The 27895-nt window shown below is 41.4% G+C and overlaps 1 protein-coding gene across 3 annotated transcripts in view; it reads left to right on the top strand.

The window, feature by feature from the left end:
• Positions 1–670: 670 nt before the first annotated feature.
• The window catches only part of kcnn2 (potassium calcium-activated channel subfamily N member 2), a 43352-nt gene continuing 16127 nt past the window's right edge, over positions 671–27895 (top strand). For all 3 annotated transcript variants that reach the window (XM_084686864.1, XM_084686865.1, XM_084686866.1), the window contains exons 1-2: positions 671–1426; positions 1861–1956. In XM_084686864.1, the coding sequence (XP_084542990.1) occupies positions 671–1426; positions 1861–1956 (852 nt within the window). The remainder of the gene's footprint in view (positions 1427–1860; positions 1957–27895) is intronic.

Below are 27895 nucleotides of genomic sequence, written 5' to 3'. Positions count from 1 at the left end.
TATTACATTTACATTTAGTCATTTAGCAGACGCTCTTATCCAGAGCGACTTACAGTAAGGGACATGCCGAATGGTGCTTTTTTAACTCTGTATTTTTTCCAACTGTAACTTTCTTAATGTGTAATACCTGAACAGTCCAAACATTCATTAATTTAATCAATTACATTTTAGGCTCATTTAAATTGGCACAACGGCGGTAATCTTATTGGCTAAACTGTCTCATATACAGCATCTTATCACCAATAAGTGATCTATTTTTGTAGAAGTCACTGAATGATTGAACAAATAATGTTATGAATCAATACATTAAACAATGAACAAATGAATGTTAAATAATACTTTAAGGGCATTTAATAAAAAGTACTTGTTTCAGGCCTACGTCTGAAGGAACTCTTGTTTTTCCCAAGTCAATCTCAGTGAAAGAAAATGGTTTATGTCACCTGTAATAAATAAAAAAATCCCTTTGACATGCTACTGAATTTTCAAACAGATGTTTCAACCTTTTCAGTGACGTCAAGCCAGTTGTTTTGGTGTCCTCTATCCAATCGGATGCATCAGTTACATTCTACCGGAGCCGAAATGGGTCCATTCATGTACCGTACCTATCATCCCGTACCCCTCATCGGGTGCTCCGTGGAACCCGACTGCTGCTTTAAACGGCAGCACTGACATGGAAACCCCATTGCAGTTGCAGAACGATTTATTTCAAGAACAGCAGTTCCAGCACTGTAAGTACCAGCAATACTGCGGACGAGAGGAACGGCTCACCAAGCAGCGCGATCCATGCACCTGCAATAACTGTACCTGCGATCCAAGAAAAAGCCTTATTTTTCGCGGGTCGTCGCCGACCACTGTTGGAACTTTAAGGACACCATCTGTAACCTCGTCAAAGCAAGGCGGTCAGTTTAGCGTTTGTGAGTTCACACCCTCTAGTCATGGTAGTTCAACCAGACAGCATCACCCTCACCGTCAGCAATGCCACGATCGGCAACTGGGCAGCCCAAGCAGCAGCCACAAAGAGAGTAACTCATACAATGAAATAGCCATGAGCAGCTGCAGATACAACGGCGGCGTAATGCGGCCGCTGAGCAACTTGAGCTCGTCCCGCAGAAACATACACGAGTTTGATTCCGAGTCTCAGCCTCTCCAACCGATCTCTGCCGCAGACCCGTCGGACACCTTGATATCTAAACCGGAGAACAATTCAACAACCCTGATGCCTTACGCATCGGGAGACGGAGGGGGTGGCCACAGTGGCAGTAAATCGGGTAAAAAGAAGAACCAGAACATTGGGGAAAAGCTTGGACACAGAAGGGCCTTGTTTGAGAAAAGGAAACGTCTCAGCGACTATGCTTTAATTTTTGGGATGTTTGGGATCGTTGTTATGGTCATAGAGACCGAACTCTCATGGGGAGCTTATGGAAAGGTGCGTAACTCAATCCCGTAACGTGCAGAGCCAATGCAAATTGATTTTCTAGCATGTTCAGTGGAGTTCGTTCCAAAGTACCTCCTGACATTTCTACATATTTACATTGTTTCCATAACGTAGCATGTGGTCTATTGATTCTGTTTCTTGAGACTTATGTATATCTTTACGGGACCCGCGTCCAACGATAGCTGCATGGCTGGATAGGGATAACGTTGTCCAGGTGCTTGTTATCTCCAGCAACACAAAATAGGCCTAAAGTAGTGACACATGGTGTCACATTTTTTTAATTTATTAATGAGTCAAATGAATTAATGTAAATTGGCAAATCAATTTACCTAGTTTACTGTAATGAAGTCTAGAATTTAGTTATTCTTGAGATATTTCACAATATGTATTGTTGAATTGCTATAGTGTTGTTCCTCTCTTCCCAGGAGTCTTTGTATTCATTAGCTCTAAAATGCCTGATTACCCTTTCTACAATAATTCTCTTGGGTTTGATCATCATCTACCATGCAAGGGAGATTCAGGTATGTGTTTTTCTCCTTCTAAGGTATTAATATCATAGACACACATGGTATTTTCATCATATGGTTAAATAGCATCATTATGTTCAAATACATTCGTCTAACTATGCAGGCTACAGGGCAAGCTACAGAGCTGACATTAGAAAGCAGTGTGCAATAGCTGCAAACAACCATCTTAACAAATATATTGTTGAGCTCAATTGACAGTATTACACACTATATTTACATTTAGTCATTTAGCAGACGCTCTTAGCCAGAGCGACTTACAGTAAGTACGGGGACAATTCCCCCGAGGCAAGTAGGGTGAAATGTCTTGCCCAAAGACACATTTTGGCACGGCTGGGAATTGAACTGGCAACTTTCAGATTACCAGCCCGATTCCCTAACCGCTCAGCCACCTGACTCCCTGAGTCCCTTTACTACGACATAAGCTAATTAAGGAATGAAATCCTATTACTCAAATGTTGACCCATAAAATGAAACTCCAGGCCATACTGTATTAAAATGTGGGAAAGACACACGTTAATAGGTTCCATAATCTAAATTGAAGGTTTGAAAATAAAGGTTTGGTTAATGCAGTGGAAGTACCATTTTTAGAGGATACATGAGCAGCTAAACGATTGAATGGAAAATCTATTTTTCAAGTAATGTTTTATATTTGGCAACCTCAACGGGTTGATGGTTTGGATTTCAACTCCCCCTGAATTGCTTCAGCTCTTGGACAAAACTCAATTTTATGACCTTGCGTCAGAGCATTGTTGCATTATGTTGTTTCTTCCTGCAATTCAGCACTTATGTCTGGGTTGTAGGACTACTTAATTAAAATGAAGAATGGCGGCCCCACATGGTGTTACTCCCGGACATACTGTAAATTACGCTATTGTCAAGAACCTATTAAGCAGCTTGATGTGAGTGAAATAGACAGAAGAAAAAACACATTTGCAAAAGATTGGGGCGCCAAATATGTTCACCACAAAAGATTTTCTTGTGTAGGTGAAAAAAAAAATCACTCAAGCACAATGCATTTTTCAAATAATTAAAAAAATGATCTGGAAAATTGCAACTCTAGAATGATTTGTACTTGCTCCACTCAGTGATTTATATGACTTGTTACTTGTGTTAACTCTTAACTATTTTCTATTCCTCTTTTGACTTATAGCATAAGAATATAAACAGTTGCAGAATGATTTTGTTGTTAGACTCATTTATACAATGTCTTATAGGTGACATGACATGAAAACTTCATTTTATGAGGTTATTTAACATTAATATGAGTTCCCCTAGCCTGCCTTTGGTCCCCCAGTGGCTAGAATTTTCGATAGGTCTAAACAAAGCCCTGGGTGTTCTTCTCCGCCTTTGACAAAATGAAGGCTCAAACGCTCTGTTTGAAAATCTCATCCAAGTGATGTTGATACGAGAAAGGTTACCTCCCCTCTCTCTGCTTTGCCCGTTCAGATCATCTGGCCCCCCCATGAGAAACTGAGCTACCACCGTGCAATGGCAAGTGCGATATCGTTTTTTCCTGGAGAGACATTATGGCGAGCAAACAAACGAAGCACAACAGTTGCTCAGTGCTTGGATGTACAAATGCAAGCACAAGTCTTTATTTAATTCCTTCATCCGAGCCTCTGCACAACCAATATCTAAATTTTATTTTCGCTGGAAAAGCGCCAACACAACTTCCCAAAGTTTTGCATGTCTGCGCCAAACATTTCAGCCACTACTGTTTCCTCAACTTGAGCCAACACAAAGCTGGCCTTGCTGAAATTAAATTCTGGATCATTATTAAATCTCATTGGTCAAGCTACAAACCTTGGACAAGTAAGTTAACTAAAGCTATATCATTTTGTTGCTTTACTGTATACGGTTACCCAGCTTGCTACCCTTAGAATGTGGCTGTAACATTACCTCTGCAGCCAAAAGCTGAGTTACTGTTGCTAACGTAAAGATAAATGCAAATGGCATCAAGTGTGTGTGTGAATACAAACACTGTAACGCCAGTGTTGTACACTTCTTTGTTATTTGGATAACCGCTATGCTGTTGGTGTTATGGGCGTGCGCGATATCCGCCTTTCTCCACATTGAAATGACTGAGTGTGCACCTCTGCAAACCAGGGTGATCCGATGAGAATGGCTAAATTCGAGGCATCTTACAGCAACGGGGGCTACGAGCCATTGCGATACATCCTTTGTAAACATTAGCGCATGTTGCCGCCCCTCTCCTGCTCATTAGCATTTAAAGCTACAGACACAGAAACACTGAATTTCGGGAAAGAGACTTCAGATACAGTATTAGGGGACCACTAAGGCCTGTATAAAAGCATCCAAAAACAGCATGTCATGTCACCTTTAATAGACCACTAGTTCATTGTCTTGTACACTCTTGAAACAAAAGACCCCTGTTTTCATTAGGCCTTTCTGTTATATTTAGGGCTTACAAGCCCCAAAGGCATATCAATCATTGAAATAGCTCAACAGTAAAATGTGTTTCCTTTCAAATAAATTACTGTAAAAGCTTTCTTTTGTAAGGAATGACAGCAATGCATGCATCATTACCATGTATGTATATATTTACAGTATATATATATATATATATATTAGTGCTGTCAAATGATTACAATATTTAATCGCGATTAATCGCATTAATGTCATAGTTACCTCGCGATTAATCACAATTAATCGCACATTTTTATCTATTCTAAATGTCCCTGATTTCTTTTTGTCCCAATCTTTTTTCAAATTTTAATGCTCTTATCAACATAGAAAAGTGGTTCGGATTGCTTTGTGCAAATATTTTTTTTATTGAAAACAACATTGCAATCGCCTGGCTTTGACGAGGGGGCAGAGAATTCGCATCAGCTGTGTGCTTGGCCATCAAGTGGTATTTCAGACTGGACGTGCTGCGATGATAGCTCAGTTTACAACGACAAAACACACAGATCACTGGTCTCGTCAATAGAACCATTTGGCAACTTTTTAAAAGCAAACTTTCCATTCATAATCTTATTGGCATCCATTTCGGCATCTCGCGCTCGTCATCAACTCAAAACGTAACGTTAGCCTACTACCAGAGAATGTCTAATATCCGTAAACGGGCTCTGCTACTACTCTTTAGCCAGCTCGTAAGCCAAACGAGTGTTTGGCGTGCCTGTTGTTTTGTTTCCGGTCTAGCTAGATCCGGTGTGGTGTTGTAGTTTTTCTAACGTCGGTAGTTGTTGCAACAGCATGTGAAAAAAACTACAAAGTTTGCTAGGCCAAAAAGAGCGTTAATCGCGCGATAAAATAATTGACGCCGTTAATTTGGGTTTGCGTTAACGCCGTTAATAACGCGTTAAACTGACAGCACTAATATATATATATATATATATATATATATATATATATATATATATATATATATATATATATTAGACATGCTGTATTTATTTTTTGAACTACACATTCTCTTTGAGATTAAACATACATTTTATTAAATCCTTGCAAATGCTAAAATACATTACCTGGACTGGCAATCTGGCATACCGGGCAAATGCCTGGTGGGCCAACACACTTGGACCGATATGATATATTTAATATATATATGAATCTTTATGTATTTTTTTTATAAACTTAAAATTGGCCAATGACCGGCCCATAAAGCAGGACAGCAGCCCATTGGTTAATTTTCCATAATGACACTGGGCTGGCCCAATCACATCTCTTAACTATTTTGGTATACTGATGGATGGTGTCCGACAGTGGGCTGGTTGGGGAGCGTGGGCCGGTCTGAGCAAAAATGCCAAGGCCATTTTTTTGTCCCAGTCCAGCCCTGACTGTATGTACAACTCTACTTAGATAGACAATCTTCAACAATCTTATTCAGATTAACATTTTCTCTCTTCTACCTTTACTTTTGACATTCCAATGGCATACGTACTGTTATTGCACATCTACACTACTATATTACTTCAAACTCCAGTTGGCTTGGATAGTGAACCCGACTGAAAGCATATACTCACTTTTATTGCCACCTGCAGTTCCAGAGTATATTAGTTGTGGCTAAAGTGTTAAGAGGTGGCAGAGATCTTTTCAATTAAAAGTTATTATCCTCAGAAGGATACATGTGTGCACATCTGTATGTCATGACAAATGCTTGTGTCATGCTTGTGCCCCCCCCCCACACACACACACACACCACATTCCTCTCACGCTTTGAAAGTAATTCACCTGTGAAGACTGTACAGACAGGGACAAAATGTGTTCTCTGGGGTGCTCAATTAGTGTATTGTGCACGTCTGTTCTTTTTAGTTTTTAGTCATCTCTCACATGGAGACTGAAATGACGAGATCAGTCTGAGCATGGGACTCGGACATTAGCTGTCAGGCGAGGTACACAACTGGGACATATCCTCTACATTAAGATGGCAAGATGGTAGTGATTGGTGACATGGAGCTTAAAGCACATCAGATTTCTCTCTGTCTTTATAGATAGACGTCAGGTCCAGGATGTAAGGCATTATCTCTTCAGATTCTATTATACCTCTCTCTCCACTTTCTTTATCTCTCACTGCTTTGCCACCCAACAATTTTATTATTCACCCAACCCCACCACACACTCTTTTTCTTTTTTTCTCTCTTTCTCTCGCTTTCACTCACCCTTCTCTCTGACTCTGCCCCCCCCACCTCTCCCCCACATTCTGGCTCTGTTTCTTTCTCTCTCTCTTTCTCTGTCCAATTAGTGGTAGTTGTTACTCCCTACAACATAGTGTTGCCATTCAGAAACATTTCTGGCTGAGTGATTATTTCCTCAGGTGCTACTGCTCCCTATGTGAGACAGCAGACCTCATGATGTCTTTTGTCGACAGCTGACAATCCATCAGTGCCATTATGCGTTTTGTTTGCTGTGTTGGCAGGAGGCTCTTTTAGAGGAGTCCGTGAACGAACTTGAGAGCTTGGAGACTATGCCTCTACACAAGGACTTGTCATTGTCAACGGTCGTTATGAGAAAGAGAAACCACCTAAAGCATGGTTTTGCTATCTCCACAGATGAGCTTGCTGAGCTTCCAGCATTCCTTGAGTGACACTTATAATTGTTGTTTTGGTTCTTCTTGCATAAAAATAACCTTGCCAGGAGCCAATCAAGTTGAGGGCACTGCTGTATTTGGGTGCCATCTGGTATGATCAGAATACTGCTAAGAACTAATGTGTGATGCTTGGAGATGCGCATTACCGCTCTCAAACCGGTCTTTGATTAGTATTTTCATACATGCATCTGCCCCTTTACCTCCCTTTTTTTAGTATACCCGGGGAGAGAAGATGAGATGTGACAACTTGAGGATTTAATCCAAACTCCACGTATGCCAGCTGTCTGAATGATGGTGAAGCCCCAGTCTATACACTGGTGGTGTCCTCTTGGGGTAGTGCGTGTGTCAAAAGACACTGTGTAACTGCAGGAGATGGTCTACAATTCTCACAGTGAAATCTGTCCTCTACCTGAGATGCCCGACAAGAGTCAGATAACAACGCTGGCTGCTGACTTTGAAGTTTTCACTGAAAAAACTGTCTGAAGGGTAGAGATACTCTGCCTCCCAAAGGGCTGAGGAAAGGAAGGATAATTAATTGCTCGCGTTTGGTAGGGAATGCACTATGTATGATCTGAAAAACGGATGCATAGATCATTTATATGCCAGTGTGTTTACAGTCAGAGCTCTCTGAAGGAAATTAGATGTGATTGGAGCTTTTTTGTTGGCTTCCATCTTTTCTTTTGTGAACAAAAGATTGTGACAGTGGAAGACCTCCTATTTTCAATACAAAGAAAATGCACCCAATAACTTGAGATTTACTGAGCAAGGTGGCCTTTTAGAGGCTCACTTTGATACAATAAATAAACCATTGCATTAATTTCTAATTGGGATAAACCTCTCAACCTAATTTACTAATGAGATTGAGCGATTTCATTCTCAGCGACTAGATATATGTTCCCATCTCCACATTACACAGATTAAATATTGAGCTGGATTCCATTAGTTATATTGAGCAGCGTAGTGAAACCAGTAACCCACCCAAGAAGCACAGTGGATGAGCATCTACCCAGCCATACCTACAGCATATGAGACAGGTGTGGAGGACGAGATGCTGAGGAAAGAGCTGAACTGAGGGACATGTGTAATTGAGTCATGTGGACAAAAAAGAAATTTGGCGCAGTGACATTGTTTATTATACCCAGGAATGCAACTTTACTGTGATGAGCTGGGGAAATACTTCCTTAATGATTAACAGTATTTTTTAGACGACAAGCCAACCATTTGAGTGCAGGCACTGGACCTTGCTAGGTGGCTATATTTAACGAGGGATTGGCCTCGGTTAGAATTTGCCATTAAAGACTTTTCAGAGATCCATTGTGCCTCTTTTAGTATAAGACGTTTTTGTATGTGTATAAGTGTGTATGTGCAAATGTATATGTGTGTGTGTGGTCCATATGGTCTAAATGACACTCAGCAAAGCCATCTCAAGATTTGAACTAACTGAATGCAAAGATTCTTGGCTTGACGAGAACTGGATTACTAGGACAGCCAGTCCACAGTGTCTCCTCTATTTAAGGTAATTGATCACCCAAATGGCCACTTTCAGGGCAATGAAGACTTTTTGCTACTCACAAACTGGAGAGATTTTGATCACTCTGTTTTCATGAATATGTATTTACCCCACCCGCACCCATCCCTTTTTTAGGAGGAATCCCTATTGTAATTGTTGGTATTATTATTAGGATTCCTCCGTCAGGAGGAAGTGTGTCAAAGTGGTATGTAGATCTACTACTTCAAATTGAAGAAGAGAAGATATTTAGAGTAAAGACAAGTTACGTTACATCTGTGTTCAATATCGTCAATTAAAAGTAAAAGCTTTCCAGTTACGAAGCGTTTGTTCGTAGGATTAACGCCAGTTGCAGCAAACACTTAGCTAAGCTACCCCAGCCCTGGTTTGGCTGTTCGTGATGGTCAGCTATGACAGTCGCGCCTTGATTTTTGCATATTTCTCTAAAACTTGATAAAATAAAAACGATCTAGCTATATTATGTACACTTTAAGCTCAATGTTCATACCTTGTTTGGCCAATTTGGTTGATTGTGGGAGAAAAAAAAAGTATGCTGAACTAGTTAAGTTTGATAGGGAGGAATCTTTTTAATGATTTGAAAGGATTTACCATTACTTTTAATGGGAGAATAATTTGCACAAAAACCTTAATTTTGTAAAAAGTATAAAAGTGGGAAATACCAGTAGTCAAAGCCATCATCTCACTTATTTCTCACTTTTATACTTTTTAAAGAATTAAAGTTTTTGTGCAAATTAAAAATGTAGCTCCTTCTTGATTTTTATGTAATGTAAGTAATGGTAAATCCTTTCAAATCATTAAAAAGATTCCTCCTCTATCAAACTTAACTAGTTCAGCATACTTTCAGCTAGAGACATCATTCGACCTTTAAAATGTTCACAAGACATTCAGCTATTCCCAAATGATTCAGCTTTTTCAAATATTCAGCCAATTTTGAATCGTGGCATACTCTGCTGGCTGCTCGCTTTCTGATATTCAACTAAATTGTCAAACAAATTTCCTATAGTTTAACTTACAGAAACAAGTTATACCTTAAAATGTAGGAAAACTTGTCCTCTTTCAGCCAATGTAACTCCTAAAGAGCTCACATTGACAGATTTTCAGCTTTGAGCCTTGAAGCGAGAGCAGCCTTTCAAATTCTTTCACTAACTTCAATGGAGAGGTGGGTAAAATTCGTCAGAGAATTTCGAAAGTAGACGTGTTTTTAAACTGCCGGTAGAGTCGTATTTCTGACCGCACAGACATTTAAAGGACATCTCTGGTTTCGGCAGAGTCTTGGGTCTCGGACAATATCCATATTTTTGGGATTGGATGTATAATTTTGCGTCTAGGTTAACTTGTTTGAGGTGCCCTCAGCGTGGTAACCAAACAAACAAGCACCATGAAAGCAGAATTGGGTAATTCTCTGGTAATGTTTTGGAAACTGCAGGTAGAGTCGTATTTCTGACCGCAGAGACATATAAAGGACATCTCTGCTTTCATTTTTTGGATTGGGCGTATAGGTTTGCGTCTAGGTTAACTTGTTTGAGGTGTGGATGCTAGCTAAATGTGTCATTCTCTCTGCCCAGTTCGTTAGCGAGTACAGCTGCTCCATTGCCGTGGCAACCAAACAGACACGCACCATGAAAGCAGAATAGGGTAACGTTTTTGAAACTGTAAAAAGAGTTGTATTTCTGACTGCACAGACACATAAAGGATATCAATGGAGTCTTGGGTCTCGGAAAATATCCTTACTTTTTGGATTGGACGTGTAGTTTTGCGTCTAGGTTAACTTGTTTGAGGTATGGATGCTAGGCAAATTTCTGTTATTCTCGACGAACCAATAAAGTTAATCATTCATCAAACCCGATTACTAGCAATTGTCGGTTTATGCCAATAATACAATTACTCCGTTTACATGTGTAATTAGTTACGCGATTACTCAATAAACACATCTACATGATTCTTTTTTATGAATCTGCTCCACGGACGAAACTTGCACTAGTATCATCCTTCTGCAACAGTGTCGCAGTGTCTTCTTGTATCGGCCCTACTGCTGTATGTTTGAATCCTACTAAGAAAGCCAAGTAAATGCACTCAATGGTAGGCTACATCTGCTACTGCTATTACTATCCCAATGTAACACAGGTACTTTTGTCTATGGGGACTTTTATTTTGACGATTTTATTTTCTCCGGCGCGCTAGCGGGAGATGCAAAGACTCCTGGGTAGAAGGAGGGCTAGCTAGGAGAGAATGGCTGACACTCCACGATGGCCGTAAAAGCTAATATTGTTGCGTTGGAGCTGTGATGTCGGACAGTGGTGCACGGTCGATCGAGGTTTAACGGGTCTGTGTGGAACTGAGGACTTGTGTGGAGCCGGAGGCATTTTTGGGGGGCCCTGCTGTTTTTGTGAGTCGTCCGTGAACGGTGTTGGAGCGAGGTGGGTTGATTTCCTTCTACGGACCAATTGATTGCACGCGACAGTGAACAATAAGGTGAACGATCGTTGGAGGAGTGGTTTATACATTATTTTCGAGTTTTCTTGTTTTTTTAAAGAGACTGACGATCGCTAGATTTGATTTTTGGGCTACATTATTTTTCTTTCGCGATTTGGATTGCTCGTGTGCGTGCTGCATGCGAGCTTAGCTGTGCTGCGTGCAGGCTGAGCTGCGGCATCTTGTCAGGAAGTTTTCCTGAGTTATTTTATTTACCCTGCCATTCGACATCTCATTGTCCTGCCTCAGCTATTTATTCTGTCATCGTTATCTCCTCAAGTCAACGCATCGGTCGTCAGAAGGAAGACCGGTACAACAGTTCAACACACACACACACACACACACGGACATTTCACTAATACAGACTAAGTGTTTCAATGTAATAATGTAATGTTGTGATAACTTGAGTGGATTTATAAGAATTGTATAAGTGAATTAGAGGTTCTAAGAAACATTTCTGAACTGTTAAGGTTTCTTTTAAGTGTTCATGTTTTATAAGAAATACAGAATAACGTTTTTTTGTACTTTTGTTATTTTATCCTATTAAAGGAAATAGGGTAACATAGGGAAGCAAAATAAACGGCCTGTGGTTAAAACTGAGACATCTGACAGTTGTTGAAGCCCCTTGGGGTAGGGGCGTCTCACTGGCACTATTAGGATTAGGTGGGTGGGGATGTGGATGTGAGCTTGTTTCCACCACATGGACTTCAGGAGGCCACAGTATTAATTTACTCATCTGAGGCCTACGCTACTTATTCCTGTAGTATATATAAAATGGTGTCAGGTAAAACATATACACTGTGCATATTGAGACTCAAAGCACTAGAGTGGGGACCAAGATCCTGTCACTCTTTAAGGCTTCCAGGGTAGTGGTTAAATATCCCCTACGAAACAGGATTCAGTCTTGTTACATTTGGCGTCACGAACAGGATAGAATTATACTGTATCTACCTTCCTTTGTGTGTCACACGGTCACTGGCCTACAAGCTGAAGGATGGCAGTTGGAGGAACTGAAGGAGGAGATGGCGGAGATGCAGAGGCGGTTTGCCGAGCAGGCGGAAGCGCTCAACCAAGCTAGAACCGAACAAAGAGAAGCCCTGTTACTAGCACGAGCTGTCTTTGAGCATCAAACCACTTAAGCTTCCCCAGCTACCATTTATATTCCCAGGGACAGGAAACTTCCAGAGATCAGTGGTCGTTCGACCAATACTGGAGAGTTAAGTGTCAAGGAATGGGTTGCGTCAATGGAATCCGCGTTCCAAGTAATGAAAGTACCTGCCGAAGATCGTGTGGAGTTGGTGAAACAGCATCTCAAAGATGAAGCCAAAGCAACTGTGAGGTTCATGTTGGTTGGGGGTGCAAAATCTACCGATGATATATTTCAAGTCCTATTAAACACCTATGGAGACAAAGTGCCAATCGGAACCAGACTGAAAGATTTTTATGAACGTAAGCAAATGCAAGGAGAGACGATATGTTCGTACGCCTACGACCTACAAGAGAAACTAGCCGAGTTGGGCGCAGAGAGCCTAATCGAGTTCCAGAGGCCGAAAGTGTGTTAAAGGGACAACTTGTCCTGGGCCTTCGAGATGATTTTCTGAGGCGTGAAATGAAAAGGCGAGTTAAAGAGAATACAGGGTTGTCTTTTATTGAGGTAATGCAAGCTAAATCACTTGGGCTGAGGAAGAAGAGACTCAAATGCCAGACATTTCAAAACCCAGCCCCCGTGTTAGAGTAGTAAGTGCTGAGGCAGAACAAGCTTCCTCTTCGTTAACCCTGGAAAAACTGCATGAAGCTATACAGAAGATTGCCGCTAAACAAGAAGAACTACCAGGCCGTACACGGTAATAGCAGAGTACAATTTCAACAGAGCCGTTCCAAAAGACAGCCCCTGAAGGACAGCGATGGCAGATACATCTGTTATTCATGTGGTGAACCTGGGCACACTAGCAGGTACTGCTCTCAGGGTGCTGAACCAGCTACAGTGACTGACAGGTCCCAACGTTTTACACAAGTGCCTGGAACTAACCTTGGAAATGTTCCAACAAATACAGTGCAAAACAGTCCTGGACCATCTATGATAAGAAGTCATACAGCTGAATGGACTGATAAAGCGACCGACACGGTGAAAAATGGCGCATTTGGAGATTGTCTGACTATTGTTAAGATAGCTGGTGTTGAGACAAACTGCCTACTGGATACAGGCTCAGAAGTGTCCACTATTACGGAGTCACACTTTAAGAGGTACTTCGGAGAACAGGAGCTGAGACTGTCATCTGCTCACTGGGTTAGACTCACCGCAGCTAATGGACTCGATATTCCTGTTCTAGGTTGTTTGCAAGCTGATGTGGAGTGCATGGGGAAGGTTCTCCCGGGGAAGTGTATCTTTGTGCTGACAGATACGAGCCCACAAGCAGAGGAGATAAAGGGACTTTCAGGAATCATTGGAATGAATATCATCAGTGAGTTTAAGTCATTGTTTGTCACAGGAGAGAATGTAAAGTCAGCCAACAAATATGGGCAACCTGCAGAAGCAAAGATAGGTAGGGTGTTAGCGAGTGTTGAAACAACCAAAACCTTGAGTCCTGATGGCAAGATTGGGTTTGTCAAAGTTGGGGGAAAAAAACCCATCACCATCCCTCCACTAAGAGTGAAAAGGTGTTCGAAGGTCGTTGCAGAGTGCCACCTAAAGTGAGGTGCCAAGTTTTAGTTGAGCCCGCCACTGGTGTGAGTCTACCCAAGGGGCTCCTAGTGGCCAATGTACTAACCAAAACTGAGGGTGGTAAGGTTTCTGTACGTGTGATGAATTCAAGCGAGCGGACCATCAGACTTAACCCAAGAAGCAGAGTGGCAGCAGTATCTAAACCACGGGAGGTGTTAACTGAGAATACACTGGAGTTCGAGGAGGAGGAAGGGACGCTGCATGTTAGACGAGTGGCGCATGTTCAAGCATTCAAAATTGCCGACAATTCCCCAGTACCAGTCCAGGTGGATTACGAGAAGCTTTCCCCTGCTCAAGGAATGGAACTTAACCAGCTGTTGACAAAGTACAGAGACGTATTCTCCACAAGTGACAGTGACTATGGGTACACACAGTCAGTAGCACATGAAATTCACACCGGCGATGCTCCGCCAGTAAAACAGAGGCACTGTAGAGTACCACCACATGTTTTCCAAGAATTCAAGAAACACGTGCAGGACTTAGTGTCGCAAGGCACCCTTAGGGAGAGTGTGAGTTGGCATCCCCAGCAGTTATAGTTCTGAAGAAGGATGGGAGTGTGCGCTTCTGTTGTGATTACAGAAAGCTAAATCAAGTCACATGCAAAGACGCATATCCACTTCCCAGAGTGGAAGAATCTCTCGACGCACTGGGGAATGCGCAGCTGTTCTCCACCCTAGATCTGGCGGCCGGCTATTTCCAGGTAGCTGTAAATGAGTGTAATCGTGAAAAGACAGCAGTCACTACCCCGTTTGGACTGTTTGAGTGGACGCGGATGCCATTTGGGCTGTGCAATGCGCCAGCCACCTTCCAGCGCCTTATGGGAGTTGTGCTCGGAGACTTAATCTTTGATGTCCTCTTGATATATCTGGATGATATCATCGTGTTTTCCAAAGACTTCAAGAGTCACTGTGAGAGACTAGAGCTGGTCTTTGATCGACTGAAGCGCCATGGCCTGAAGTTGAAACCAAGCAAATGCTTTCTCTTCAAAACTGAGGTGAAGTTTTTAGGCCACGTGATTTCCTCTGAAGGAATCAAAGTCGACAGTGAAAAGGTTAGTGTCTTGGATGCTTTGCCTGTGCCCAAAAGTGTGAAAGAAGTGAGACAATTGATTGGATTCATGAGTTATTACCGGCGGTTCGTACCCAAGTTTGCTCAAATAGCAAAACCATTGCATGCGTTGATGGGCAGCAAAGACAGAAAGAGAGCCTCGGAACTGTTCACGTGGAGTTGCGAATGCCAGACTGCATTTGACCACTTGAAACAATGCCTGATGTCACCACCTGTCCTTGCTTACCCTGACTTCAGCCTTACGTTTATTCTCACCACAGATGGAAGTCTACAGGGCCTCGGAGCTGTATTGAGTCAGAAGCAAGGGGGAACAGAGCGTGTCATCGCATTTGCTAGCAGAGGCCTGAGGGGGTCAGAGCGGAATGACAAGTTTTACAGTGCATTCAAACTGGAGCTGTTGGCCCTTAAGTGGGCTGCAACAGAAAAGTTTAAAGAGTACCTGATGTTCTCCAAGTTCACTGTAATAAATGATCATAACCCACTGCGTTATCTGTAGACTGCAAATCTTGGTGCAGTTGAGCAACGCTGGGTGGCCCAGTTAGCGGAGCTTAATTTTGAGGTTCTGTATAAGCCGGGCAGACTGAACACCAATGCTGATGCCCTGTCAAGAATTCCCTCCAGTGAAGTTCCTGAACGGGATGACACCGAGAAGGATTTCATCCAACTGAACTCTGAGGAAGTGCGTGCGTGCCTGTGGTCTGAGCAAGAGTTCAAGCGGGGCAAGACTGACGTTCAAGTGGCGGTACAAGCATCCATCAAGACAGTGCTAAATGGTTACAGCTGGAACGAAATGAGAGCTGCAAAGAAGTGATGCCTTGATGGGTCCCATGCACAATGCAGTGTCCAAAGACAGAAAACCAAGCAGGGCAGAACAGCAGAGTATGCCAACAGAGTCGAAAAGGCTTTGCAGGGAGTTTGAACGTCTTCAGCTGCATCATGGAGTGATGTTTAGATGTATTCTTGATCCGAGGGATGGAGAGAATATTAGGCAACTAGTTGTTCCAGTCTCCTTACAGCGTTCAGTTTATGACAGTCAACATGAGCACGGAGGTCATTTTGGAGAGAAGAGTACTCTGACAATGATGAGACGGAGCTACTATTGGCCCAACATGTCTAAAGATGTTCAAGGATGGATAGCACAGTGTAAAAGATGTACCCTTGCAAAGGATGTCTTTCCAAGAATCCGAGCTCCGATGACTTGCAGCAATGTCACTGCTCCTTTTGAAGTGCTGGCGATGGACTTCACCCAGCTGGAAATGTCCTCAGGAGGGTACGAAAATGTTCTGGTTCTTACTGATATGTTCACCCGGTTTACAGTTGCTGTCCCAACTAAGAACCAAACGGCGAGTACTACTGCAAAGGCCCTCATCAAACATTGGTTTGTTTACTATGGGTGCCCAGCTCGTCTGCATTCGGATCAGGGAAGATGTTTCGAGGCGCACGTGATCAAGGAAATCTGTAAAGTGTATGGTATTGGAAAAAGTTGTACAAGTCCGTACCTCAAGGAAACTCACAGTGTGAGCGGTTCAACCGCACAATGCATGACATGCTGAGAACGTTAAACCCTGAAAAGAAGAAAGACTGGAAAGCTCACTTACCCGAGCTAGTGATGGCATACAACAATCACGTGCACTCATCCACTGGCTATTCTCCCTTTTACTTGATGTTCGGGAGGGATGCACGCCTTCCATTAGACGTCTTGGGGGGGAAAGGATTTGGAAGAAACTGATGCAGAAAACCTGGATGATTGGGTGAGAAGTCATCATAGTCGACTAAAGACTGCTGTCGAAGTCGCAAATACGGTTGCACAGGAAGCCTCTCGGAGACGTAAAAGAGTGTATGACCGCAAGTCCTCTGGAGCGCTTGTAAGGCCTGGTGACTGTGTGTTGCTACATAATCACAAACACAGGGGCAGAAATAAGATTCAAGACAAGTGGGAAAACAGACCCTACATTGTAGTAAAGCAGAATCATTCAGACATACCTGTATTTACTGTGAAACCCGAAAAAGGGGGACCGTCCAGAGTAGTACACCGAGATCAGCTCCGTCACTGCACATTTCCTTTGTCATTGTCTAGTACCCAACGTACAAACACATGTAGACCTGTAAATCAGTCAGACTCTGAAACTGAATTCCCAGATCTTGTGTGTATTCCAACCACTGGACATAACCAGAGTAGGGGTACAGGGGTGGTACAGACGGAATCCAATGATGTAGATCAAAGAGAGGGTTTAATGCAGGAAGAAGAGACTGTAGATGTGATCCCGGAAAAAGAGTGTGAAGTACGAGAAGCTTCTGATGATGCTGACATCTCAGATGTTGATAGTGACATTTCAGATGTTGATGTTCCAGAGCTTAGATGCTCTCAAAGACAAAACCGTGGTAACTTACCTGTAAGGTATAGAGATGATTATCTGGTGGAATAGTTAAAGGTTGTGATGTGAAATGTGTATGTACTTTGTTGAGATTGAAAAATGATGTATTTTGGTCCATGTTGCACTTTTGAATTGTGTACTGTTCATGTTCCAGGGGCAGGCGGGTTGGAGATGTCGATGGTATGGCAGGGTTTAGCAGGGGGGAATGTAACACAGGTACTTTTGTCTATGGGGACTTTTATTTTGACGATTTTATTTTCTCCGGCGCGCGCTAGCGGGAGATGCAAAGACTCCTGGGTAGAAGGAGGGCTAGCTAGGAGAGAATGGCTGACACTCCAACAGGGGGTCCGCAACCCCCAGGTGGTCCGCAGAGGTACTGCAGGGGGTCGCGAAATGTTTGGTTGATGAGACCAATTTTATATTTCTTTTTTTAAATTGTTTTATCTGTATATTTTATTGTAGTCTTCTCAAAACACATCTAAAATAATAAATTCATTGAACAAGGTTCTCAAGCAACACGCATTTCAACCAACACGTATCGTTTCCCCCTGTGTTAAACAGTCTCGGCCTCCGTAGGTTCATTACTAAGCAACAGACGCGCGAACACGCTTTAAAACCTGAGGACCCTGCTCAGTGCAAGGCAGGGATGTGGCGGCACACAGCCGTTGGCCATGCCAAAAGCATTGCAAAGAAACGGTTGAAGACGGCTGGTTCGCTACAGTTATATGCAATGAGCTGAGTCTTTGTCACTTATAAGAGCTCAGAAAGAATCAGAAAGATATGTATTCGGTGCATACAATAAACATATAGGAATCTTAAATTTAAATGTGGTCCAACTATACTAAGGGTACATAAACTAGCAATACTAAGTGGAATAGAATTAAAAGCTGAAGATTTGGTGACTGTAGCCTACATAGCTAGCTATAGCCTACATTTTATGTAGTCTTGAATTAAGCAATAAGCCCCAAGAGGCCGTGGTTTACGCTGATTTTAGAACAGGTAAGGGGAGTTGTTAGGCACAACGCGAAGCGGAGGCTTATTGCTTTTCTAAAACTGTTACAACAAATATTTGATATGGTTTCATCAATAAAAACAATTAGAAACAAAATAGTTTCATAATGAACCGTCATTCTTCCGCTACTACAAAGTATAGTTCCTACATAAATCGTTGCCACGCAACAGCCAGATGGACATCTTTGCCGTCTTTTTCCATTTTAAATATTTGATGCGGAGTAATATGGAATGTTTAAGAATGTTATGAGGACAACCTGTGAGGTTATGCTGGATTTTACAATGGCATGGAACGCGATATAGCCTATCACAATCAAGGATGGGAACAACCAGTTTTAGAATTAGGTTTTTACAATGGTCATTTACATTTGAAAGGATTGTAAAACTAGTTCTTCAAGTCAATTGTAGCAAACCCTAGTCATCTTTATCGAATCAAACTTAATTTCCTAACAAAAGCTAATGAAATTGCTCAGTAGTTAGTAACTTTGGAAAACCACTAGCCACAGTGGCTGGTGAGCAAAAATGTTTATGCACTGCTAGCCAATCAGATCGCGTTTATGCACACGTCTAAAAGCGCGAAGCTAAAAAATAAACAAATACCTGTCTTATTTCAATTGCTTATTGAATGCACAATAACAGGGTAGCTATGTTTATACATGGCAATAGGCACAGTATAATAAACATAATTGTATGCAATTTATATAGTAAGGGGGCCCTACTCCATCTCGCCATCAGTTTGGGGGACCTTGGCCTGAAAAACGTTGAAGACCCCTGCTGTAGAATGATCCATTCACTTGAATGGGGCTTCCCAACGTTCTGCGGTGAACAATTTTCTCATATTTGACCGTTGCTATGCATATCTGACCGCTGTCAAGGGAAGTGGCCTTTTTGCCTCGGATTCACGTCTTTCGTAGCACTCCGCAAGTAGTCCGGCAACTTTTCAACCCCAGCGTACTCTGTTGCTTTGCGACGTCAGCTGATTTGAAGCCTAAATAATGCTCAAAGTCTATGAAGTTCAACGTCTTTGGCGAACTATTTCTCTGCTGATCAACAATACAAATGGTAACAAATACATTGTAAAAAGACACACTGTGTTAAGTTATTTTTGTTTGCAAGTAGCCGTGTGTAATAAGCGGGTTAATGTATAGAACGCCGGTCATTATCGGGGAAATAAGCTACTTCATGGCGAAACAAAACTGGAGAAAACTCCGCTTCGCGTCGTGCCTAACAACTCCCCTTACCTGTTCTAAAATCAGCGCAAACCACAGCCTCTTGGGGCTTATTGCTTAATTATCTCTTACAAAAGAAACGTTCTAATTTCCTGCGCTTTCAAACAATCAGTGGAGAGTGGATAGCAACGGCAGCTCGCTTGCCTCTAGCAAACTGCTTTTGAATTAGCCATGTCCCCCTAAATTAATATCGAACTTATTTACGTTTTGGGAGGCTTATTTTCAGTGAGCAGACGGTACTATTTGAATCGCAATTCCATTTGAAATACTGCCAGTGACAACGTTGTTACAGTAGCTTGTTTCAAAGGGTGTTCTTAATGAAATATGCAATATGAGTAGGATAAATGCTTGAAAATATCACTAGAAGGGAAAACGGACCCACCTGTATCTGAAGCAAGCAAGCACACCCTACAATTTCCCCAGAAATTGTACCCTCTCTTATTTTTCTTCTCCTTTTTGAGTATCAATATCTCAAAAAGTCCCCGGTCATCATATATTTTCTAATTTGGCACATTGATACTACATACAAGTGGGTACCCCCACACCAAATATGGGCCACATCGGACCATAGGGGGCGCCACAGGCCACGCCCAAATGTCAAATTTTCAAAGGGATGGCATTACCACCCCATTGCTCCAATTCTTCTGAAACTTGGTGTGCATGCCTCATTTTCATGAGGAACAAAAAAGCCACAAGACCCATAAGGTCCGCCATGATGGATTTTCCTTTACAGTGATAATTTTGGAAAACATTCAAAATTCCTCTTCTCTTGAACCAAAGGTCTAATTGACTTGACATTTTGTACAGATATGTATCATTGACGTATTTAAAAATGTTACTTAAGGTACAAATCAATCAAGTACAAAATGGCTGAAAGGGGTGTATTTCTGTAAATGTCGACATTGCCTCAATATGTTTGTGTCACCATATCAAATGTACTTTTGAAGGATGGTTCAAACTTAATACGCTTTAAGGTGACATGCCTCTGAAGTACCATGCAAGGTTTCACCTTGATATGTCAAAATATGACTGATTTACAGCTGTTTGACCTTGGACCAAATCTGACAATGCTCGCCATTGGAGAAACAGCTTTTTTTATTATGCTGTTATTGAACTTTGTATATTCCATGCCTGGGAATGGCTAGATTGGCAGAGATGTTGTGCTGGTAAGCAAAGGGTCGTACGTTCAAAACCAGTCAGAGGCATAGTTTTTTATTTTTTATCCTGACAAAACGGTTTCTAGTCTTCGATAAATCCTCTGGTTGTAAAAACATAGCAATGCGTGTTTATTTGAGCCCATCACAACACTCCAATCATCTCTTTAGCGAGACTGTGTAAACTACTGCAAAACAAGCCAGGTTCACCTCAGTAGCTAGCTACTTGTAGTCTACGCATGGTAGAGATAACGCTAACGGTTATCGCTAATGTAAATTAAAGTAAAGTGATTGTTCAAGTGGATCCCTCGTTTGTTGCACAAATTCATTTCAGTAACCTAAGCCAGGACACATCCCCACTGATGCTAGGCATGATTTGAAATTCCCTTCCATGACAAGTTATGGCACTCCAAACATCCTGTTAAATGTGCCCCAAAACGCCTAAACAGCATACCCAAAGTAAATTGACTGCTGTTCTTGAACCATTTGGAGTACATGCATGTAAATGGACTCTTTTGAAAGCTGACACTCTGAAGTTATGTTTCCTGTTGTCAGGACCCCTGTCAGTCCTACTGGTGTTGAGTAATAGAAGCTTGAACACAAGGAAAGTGAAAGTTTCTAATTCCGCCTAGATTTTGTGTTGAAAACAGAGGCCTAAAGAGGCCTAGAGGTGGTAGGTATTAGCTGGAAGACAGCATTGGACCACAGTCTGAAGCCTTACCCAATTCAAATCAAAAGTCAAACATAATACCACAATATATTCAGATTTGACAAATGTTTTTATAAGAGTACATCCAGGCGTTTTCTTTTGGAGACGCCCAAATGACCCTTGTAACCAAGGTCAAATTCTTAGGATAAAAAAGGTATAATTGTTATCTCTAATGAATGGTGGTACTTAGAACTATCATATATAACAGCTAAATCCCTCATTAGTATTACTGAAACTCAAAAACTGAAGCATGAACACATTGGAGAGCTTTATCTGATTCCCAGGATTGGCCCTCACAGAACACTGACATATTGCGCAATCGACTTTTATTTTTTTAAGGCTCCACAACACCTAGCATATGGGGTATCGCCATTTACAGCTAGCTCTAAGCTACAAGGATAACTATCTCATTTCAGAGCCAGTCGAAGCCAGTTAGAAAAAAACGTGTAGAGGGGGCGGGACCAACAGACCTAGTTGGCTTTAGAGGGCTGTCACCGGGGCATGGAAGCTCCTATTGGGTCGAACAAGGTGTAAACTCAAAAGGTAAAGGTGTACTCTACTCACATCTTATACTATGAGCGATTGTTTGTGAGACACTGGAAAAACATTTTTTGACGACGGAAGAATAAAGCAACAAGATCGTGGCTATGTGTGGATATAATTCATTGTTTGGACAACTACTCAACATGGTTTGATACTTTGGACCTTTGGAAATGTAAGCAGATTAGGTTTTGATGAGTTGTGTGCATACCTCGAACATTCTGAAGTAATCGTAGGTAAGTCTAACTTTTTTCTCTGGCATTGTTGAAGGAACGGTCACCGGACAAAGACGTTGACGGTACTTTCTGTTGAGAGTTGAGCTTGAATTAGTTTATTTCAATGGAAGCACAAGAATCGTAGCTTTCCAACGAGGTATCATATGTGTAGCCGTCTAATTTTTTTTTATCGCGGGCGATACAGTACGGTGGCCCTGAAGTGCAAAACACACTCCCTAATATGAGTACATCCCCCAAATGAAAACACCCCCGAAAAAGAGTCAACTCTCGGATCTCTCAGATGACTTGTTCACCTCCCCCCAATATAAAAACACGCTCCCCCAAATGGAAAACGACATTACATTAACTTAAAAACACATTACATTAACTCTGAACGGAAAGGGTAGGTACTACACTTCAGCACTGATTGGATGCAGTAGGCTAACTGACAAGATAAGAAATTGATCGACAGAAGTACCAAATGCAATAGCCTGACAGAGTTACGTGCACCGGGACATTTGTTTGGCTATCGAAGAATGTAGCAAATAGTAAGATACTTAAGCAAAAGTATTGCGTGTTAAATGTAAAAATCCATAGCCAAACAGCTATATCCTGGTCCCCATTACTCTGTCATTGTGGCATTTCGTTCTAGTAGTTGCAGGGGCGGATCTAGAAAAATATTCATGGGGTGGCAAGAGGGTGGCAGGAGATTTTGAGGGGTGGCACCCCCGCAGAAGTATATATGCTGATTTAATCGCAGTCATATTAATCAATGTTTATTTGGAATGCCCCCAAATTAAGACATTTTAACAAAAAAACCTAAGGCTACATTATTATGGCACATTATTAAAGCCTTAAATCAAAGATATTGAGGAAACACTTAACAAACAAGTGTTTTCATTGATTTATTGGCTAATCCATAATAAACTGTATCATCAAACCAAAGTTTGGACAACTTGGCCGGCTAGTAGTAGAAGAATGTGCCACAAGTTTTAAGTTTGTATGGTCCATTTTGACAACATTTTTGCAGAAACACTGAAAATGGTGTGTATTCAAACGGCTGCTAGATTTTTTCGGCATTCAGGCTGTCTACTCCTTTAACCCGGTCCCTAAATATGACATGGAGCCTGAACAGAGATACACATATGAATGTCTGTTGAATCTCGAATATAAAACTGATTTCAACTCGGTCTCAGTCGGCGCAGTGGGGAGGGTGGTTGGAGTCGTCTAGTGCTGCATTCACTTGCAGTGGGATATTAGCAGGCCCAAAATTTGCGAGCGAATTACATTTTATGAAAACCCACGGAATTTCAAATAGAATGCATTGGTCTGAGGCAAAATTTAAATTGTCAACTCATTATGTCTGTATTCTTTTCGAAATGTTTAACCTGTAAAAAGAAACCATTTCCACCAGTGTGGGTAGTAGCCTAGGTCTGTGATAGCAATCAAAAGAGGTTTGTCAACCCTGAAACTGAAACAGTAACGTTTACGTTAGACTATAGCCAATATTAAAACTTTAGTCAAAAATGCTCAGATTCAGCCCTGAAGAATTGACACGGAAACACTTATCAACCAAAACTACAATAATAGACAGGGACAGTGAGTGTTCAGGAGATCTTTATGAGGATGGATGAATACTTTTCTGCAAAGTCTGTCAACATTCAATCGACCATAGCCTATTCCGCGTCAAACTGTTGTGTAACATCTTTGGTCGCTCTGACAAAAGAACAGGAAGGCTATCGTAATTCCGCATTTTTTTAGTCTGAATAAACACAGAAAATGTAAAAAAATCTGCATATTTTTTTGGGCTTGTATAGAAATTCACTCTCGCAAATGTTTGAGTGGGTATGGGTAGGGGGGTTTGAGTCGTGTAGTGCTGCATTCACTTACAGTGGGATATTATAAATTTGCTGTGGCAAATGTCCAACTCGGCGGAGTGGGGAGGGTGGGTGGAGTTGTCTCATGCTGCATTCGCTTGCAGTCGGATATTAGAAATTCGCTCTCGCAAATGTCAGATGAGCCACAACTTTTCTTTGTTTTCAAAGCTGCCAACTGGGCTGGCACCTGGTGTGGCACCTGGGGTGGCGAGGCTATTTTTAGGGTGGCAGTTGCCACCCCGGTAGATCCGCCCCTGAGTTGTTGACTATTAGTTCTTCTGAAAAGTCCTGCTTCCTTCAACTGTGTTTTTAGCGTGCGCATTGTACTTATTTTAATATTGTGAAACGTTAACAGCATAATTAAGATTGTTTCATAGGAATGACCCTGATTATAAGAGTAGTGTCATGACTGAATTGTAAACACAAATGTTTCCTCTTTCCTTTCAACCAAAACGATCAAGTTCATGATAATGACAGAGTTACGTGGACTAGTTGTTTGGCTATCGATGTTTACGTTTAACACGCAATTTATGCTGTTGCATTAGTAGACTATGCTACATACCCAAATAAATGGCCTGGTGCACGTAACTCTGTCAGGCTATGGCATTTTGTACTTCTGTCAATCAATTTCTTATCTTGTTTGATAGCCTACTGCATCCAATCAGTGTAGAAGTGACATCATTCTGAAATACCATGCACAATTTCATGTAATTTCACCTTGAAATGTCAACTGTTTCTTAACCTTTGTCCCAAAGCTGACCAAAGCTAATAGTATGCCCTTTCTGTTTATACAATCTCAACAGTGTGTAGCAGAGAGGATAGAGACACTGACTTGTAACCTTGTGCTCATGAGTTCCAATCCCCATTCAGCCTATTGTTGTTGGCCAAACATGAAGTAGTTTTGCTTTGTTTGCTCTTGTTGTCCAAGTCTCGATCTTCTACAATGTACGTGTTTATAATATTTTGCCATTTTGCGGAGGAACCCGCGTCGCTGCTTGCAGCTATATCTATTGTTGTAATTTATCTCATGAACACATTGGTAAAAAGTTTTGAAATTTGGCCTATTGATACAACATGCCACAACCACGGCCCAAACACAGACTGGCCCACATCATACCATAGGGGGCGCCACAGGGCACGCCCAAATGTCCACTTTTCAGAGTGATTGCATTTCCACCCCATTGCTCCAATTCTTCTGGAACTTGGTGTGCAGGCCTAATTTTTCATGAGAAACAAAAAATCCTCAAGGATCCATAAGGTCCACCATGATGGATTTCCCTGTACAGTGATAAATTGGGAAAACCTTCTAAATAGATCTCCTCCTAAAAACAAGGTCAAATTCACTTGAAATTTTGTACAGATATGTATCATTGACATATTTAAAAATGTCACTTAAGACAGTTGAATCAAATACAAAATGGCTGAAAGTGGTGTATTTATGTAAATGTACACATTGCCTCAATAAGTTTGTGTCACTAAATCAAATGTCATTTGATGTAATAGGCTTTAAGATGACACCCCCCTGAAGTACCCTGCAAAGTTTCACCTTGATATGTGAAAATATGACTGAATTACAGCTTTTTGAGCTTGGACCAAATATGACAATGCTTGCCATTGGGGAAACATCTTATTTTATTATCCAGTTGATGACTGAAAATGGTAAAATCCAGATCAGGAAATGGCTCAACTGATTGAGGTGGTGTGCTGGTTAACGAAGGGTTGTAGGTTCCAACCCAATCAAGGCTACATTTTTTTTTTTTTAAAGAACGGTTTCTAGTCTTCCGGTCAATCCTCCGGTTGTATCTGGGACATAAAAACGGGACAACAGGATGACTGGGTTGCTGCTGTAAAGAATAGCTTAATCGTAGTGCTTTAAAAAGGTTGATTGGGTGCCAAAACTTGTCATGTAAGGGAATTTAAAATCATGCCTAGCATCAGTGGCGATTTGTCCTGGCTTAGGTTCCTGAAATTAATTTGCGCAACAGGCTGAACAATCAATATACTTCATTCGAGCTAATTTGGTTGTGAATCTGACACTACTATGCATAGCCTCCAAGTAGCTAGCTACTGTTGTAAACCTGGCTTGTTTTGCAGTGGTTTACACAGTCTCGTTAAACAGATGATCGGAGTGTTGTTATGGGCTCAAATGAACACTCATTGCTATGTTATATTAATAGGACAAAATTACAGCTGTTTGAACTTCAACCAAATCTGACAATGGGTGCCATTGGAGAAATGTCTTATTTTTTGATAGAAAAACGGACTGATCAAATGTCTAAGTCTGTGAATCGCTTAGTAGGATGAGACGCAGTGCTGATGTGTGACGGGTGGTGGGTTCAAATCCAGTCAGAAGTATAAACATTTGTTTTTTTATTCCGACAGAAATGACAGTTTCAAGTCTTCTGCTTAATCCCAGTGTTACTATCTATTATGTCAATTTTACAACATTTTGCCATTTTGAAGGAGGACCTGCCATTGCTGCTTGCAGCTTATATTTCTATTTAGTTTTTAGCATTACTTTACCTGGATCATCATTTATGTGACAATAATCTACAGTGGAAGAAACCGGAGTGATTTACCATGCAGCCAACATAATTTTCAACGTTTTCTCTGTAGAGAGAGGATCCTGTTTCCTCCCTCTCCCTCCCTCATAACTAGAAGTTGTGTGTAAGCCATGGAATATTAGATGCTCATAAGAGCTCTTTGGTATTGTATTTCAGGTCATCCATTACCATAATTGGTTCTACCCACCAAGTAGGCTTCTCTTACATAATCTACTTTTAAATGTTTAATTACATTGTTTTGAAGCAGCAAAGTTTGTAAACGTTTTCTTTTGTCCAAAAGAATTGTCTTTAATACGGAGCAAAAACGTTTGTCCTCGGTCCTGACAAAATATATTGTGTCTTGTTCTGTTTTGATGGCCTAACTCTGTGAGTAAGAGGCCGTCTGTCACATAGAGGAGTAACAGCTTGTGTTTCCATGTCTAAGTTACACTCCCTTGGACGTCTTAACAGGCAGGTCCCTGGTTAGGGTTACACCATCTCTTGACAGATGTCATTGCCTTCGGTGAGCTTGACGTTGCTCATTTGATATGGACAACAAGCTTGCTGGAGTTTTTAAATGATCTTCCACTGCAGGGGAAAATACAACCTAGGGTTCTGATGAATGCCTCTAATGTGTGGGATGGCTCCTATCATGCTTCACTTGGATGTGGGTCATTCATCTAAAGTGCTGTACAGTGAACTAGCCCAAACTGCTTTCCATCTATTATGCGTTCGATGGCAGTGGCTGTTGTATATGCTGCATACTGGGTTTGTCAGTGGTTGTAGTGTAATATTGGTGTTTGGCATCACCATGTAATAGCAAATGTCATGATCCAGGATGTTCTGTGTGGAATGTTATTTGAATGACGTGTAGTGTGGGTGTCTGTAGTGTCGGGGGGGGGGGGGTGTAAAATATGTGTTAGTGTCTTGTGCGTGGGTGGCTTGAGCACAATTTCCTGTAGGTGGGAAATGTGTTATTTTAAGTGTGTCCTTAGGCTGAAGATAAAAGCTGACTTTTGGCCCTGGAAAATATATTTTCAATGATTCAAGATTTAGTACATTATTATCGCTAAATATTAATAACAATCCAGGTCATCTATCCCATTTAGCTTCCTGGAGTTGTCCATAATTTCTGTTTTGTAATTAGGAATTTAGAGTTAGCCTAAATAGGGTAGGGTTGGCAGGATAACAAGCCCTAATGTGTGGTTTCACTTAGTTATTGTCAAGTTCTTTGTACCCATTGAGTATTCTGAATTATTTAAATGTCTGTGTTTTTAACTGATGTGCCAGACCATTTGGCTGATGTGTGTGATGTATTTGAAACATGTTCTCCTTTTTTCTAGATTAATTGATCATGAATATTTTATTGTCTTTCAATCATGTTATTTTGTCAAGTCCAACAATGTGTGGGATAGACAGGACCTATTTCAAGCACAA

This window comes from Hypomesus nipponensis, chromosome 22 (genome assembly GCF_054491055.1).
Source record: "Hypomesus nipponensis isolate SF chromosome 22, ASM5449105v1, whole genome shotgun sequence".
NCBI classification, from domain to species: Eukaryota; Metazoa; Chordata; class Actinopteri; order Osmeriformes; family Osmeridae; genus Hypomesus; species Hypomesus nipponensis.
This window is presented reverse-complemented; position numbering and strand designations above follow the sequence as displayed.